Source organism: Crocuta crocuta, unplaced genomic scaffold, assembly GCF_008692635.1.
Source record: "Crocuta crocuta isolate KB4526 unplaced genomic scaffold, BGI_CrCroc_1.0 scaffold2174, whole genome shotgun sequence".
NCBI lineage: Eukaryota > Metazoa > Chordata > Mammalia > Carnivora > Hyaenidae > Crocuta > Crocuta crocuta.
In genome coordinates this window covers 33,072-35,547 of record NW_027532818.1, presented here as the reverse complement: position 1 = coordinate 35,547, position 2,476 = coordinate 33,072, and the positions used below count along the sequence as shown (strand labels likewise).

General features: G+C 50.5%; 1 protein-coding gene across 1 annotated transcript in view; it reads right to left on the bottom strand.

Moving 5' to 3' along the window:
• Nucleotides 1-2,476, bottom strand: part of TRAPPC2 (trafficking protein particle complex subunit 2) — an 11,481-nt gene that overhangs the window by 2,457 nt on the left and 6,548 nt on the right. Inside the window, exons 3-4 of the mRNA XM_077781002.1 lie at nucleotides 780-922; nucleotides 36-122 (exon numbers count right to left, since the gene is read on the bottom strand). Of these exons, the coding sequence (XP_077637128.1) occupies nucleotides 36-122; nucleotides 780-922 (230 nt within the window). The remainder of the gene's footprint in view (nucleotides 1-35; nucleotides 123-779; nucleotides 923-2,476) is intronic.

The window sequence follows — 2,476 nt, the reverse complement described above, 5'->3', positions numbered from 1 at the left end:
CGATCAGGTGTGCAGATGAATAGAACATACCGTACCTTTATGTATAAATCATAGACATCAGTAAAGAAGTTCTTTATCCCATCTTCTTGCCTTATGTCATGCAGCATGATGAATCTCATATGTAAGATAATTAAGGTAGAAACTTCGAAATGAAAATGAAAAGAATTCAGGTGATAGGATACCTTTCCAGTTCGTCACATGCACTGTATTTTGTGATGGAGAAGCAAAACACATAACCTGGGTTTGACATTAGGTTAGTTTTATCCTAAAAGAACACATAATTTTTAAAGTTCGAAAATAACTACAAAATAAAGTAAAATCAACCTTATAGTTCAGGTTAACCTTCATGTTATAGGAGACTTGGTTTTAAAATTATCTGTTAAAACAAAATGTTTTTTTTTCTGTTAAAACAAATAAAAGTAGCCCCCTAAATGGCAATTTCTCCCTGACACTGTGCAGTCCCCAGGCTCGCAGTCTGCCATCTATGTCCCATGTTTTGTTTCATTTAAATTTTTTTTTATGTCTTTATTTTGAGAGACAGAGAGCGAGCAGGGGAGGGGCAGAGAGAGAGGGAGACACAGAATCTGAAGCAGGCTCCAGGCTCCGCGCTGTCAGCTCAGCACAGAGCGCGACGCGGGGCTCGAACCCACCAACCGTGAGATCATGACCTGAGCCGAAGCTGGACGCTTCACCGACTGAGCCCCCCAGGCGCCCTGTCCCATGTTGTTCTAGTTTGTCACCTGAACTTGAGCGATCTTCCATAAAAAGGTAAGGATATGACCTGCAGTAACAAATGCTGAAACAAACCACTCGTTGAACTTGTCCACGGTTTTCAAGTACATGTTGTTCGACAGCCACATGTTCTCATCTACAAGGTCGAGAGCAGCATGAGCGATGAACTGGTTCAGGTGACGATGATCGTNTGGCCGACTAATAAATGAAATGTACTCAACAAATTATACAGATTATTTCTTTAATTTTCCAAGAAGTTAACAAATTCAGTAACCACTGAACCATGAAAAATGAATTGGTTAAGAAAAGAGAGATCTTCCTTTAAAGACCTTTACGTCTTTTTAGAGGAAGCTGTGAAAAAATGCCTGCGGTTATGGATAAAGGACAGCAATTGAGGTAGGCNATAGCAGGGTCCCTCTCACGGGCTTCACCGGAGGAGGCGGGGCTGTCCCACCACGGTGCAGAGCGGGAACTCCCCACCTGGAATGGTCTTACTCCTGTGGAATTCTCTATTTCCAAAGAGGTTTTTCAAAGAACAGTTCTGTTCTGGGAGGAACTGGACTCTTGGGCTGAAGTCCGAGCCCCGCACCCCCAGGTCCCCAGAATGGGGCCTCGTCTGGAACGAGGGTCACTGCAGATGCGGTCAGNAGAGGCAACCTCCCCTCCCCCCGCTGGGCTGGAGGCCGCCCACGGCCTCGGAACGCCCCGCGCCGCTCGGGCCCGTCTACACCGCGCACGTCACCATGACCATGCGCATTTACTCCTGACAGAAAGAGATTATGTTGTGTCTGGCTTACAGCCGTGTTTCCTGTCACTTCACACGGACGGTCAATCAGAAGATTAGAAGAAAAATGTAGAACTGCTTTAAGGTGAGTGCTAACAGAAGAGCCAAGGGCAAGTCAGACAACAAAGCGCTTAGAGGGCCACCGCTCTGCCTAGCGCAAGGCCGGGAGCAGGGCTACAGACGCCCCAGCGCAAAGTTGCAGTGCGCGCTGTGCTCGTGCGGCCATCACGGGCCGACAAGCCAGCTGGCAGAGGACACAACCCTCTACGTGTTTCAGTGGCAAGACTTAAGTGGTAGAAAGCACTATACGCTGGACATTACGCGCTACAATTCGTCTCAAAACTCAATCCTTGTCTGAAAGGACATGAAAGCTTATTCTGGAAGCTGGGAGAAACTCAGCGTGGCGTGCCAGCAGTTTACTAGCGACACGGACGAGTGCAGAGATGAGAGGGGCCCGAGGTTCCCAAGGCCCTACGTTTACTCCACCCGGCAGCACGGCCCCCAACCGGGCTTGCTCCTCTGGGGCCATTCGTGGCAACCAGAAAGCCGGGTGGCGTCACCCGGTCAGTAGGTGGTGCGGAAGGTCCCTGAAAAGCGCTCCAGTCTCAGGGCCAGCAGGCCACGGAGGCAAGGGTCCTTCAACGCCCCGGGTGCAAATGGATCTACCCCGTATGTCCCGGTGGGAATGTCACGTGGACAGAGGGGGCTGCCGCGGGATTTCCAATCAGTAGCGGCTGTTCTTCCGGCCCCAGAGAAGCTGAAGTGTGTCTGTGACCTCGAGGAGCAGCGTGTCAGAACGCGGGGACACAGGGAAGGACATATCAGAGAAAAGGCCCGGGGCATCCTGCTAGTCCGTGCCAGGCATGTGCTGAATTTAACGGGGGGCATAAACTACCCGGAGGACGGTCCCCGGCTGGCTTCCATCATCAGCCTCTGGGACTGGAGAGCAAGCCCCAGTTA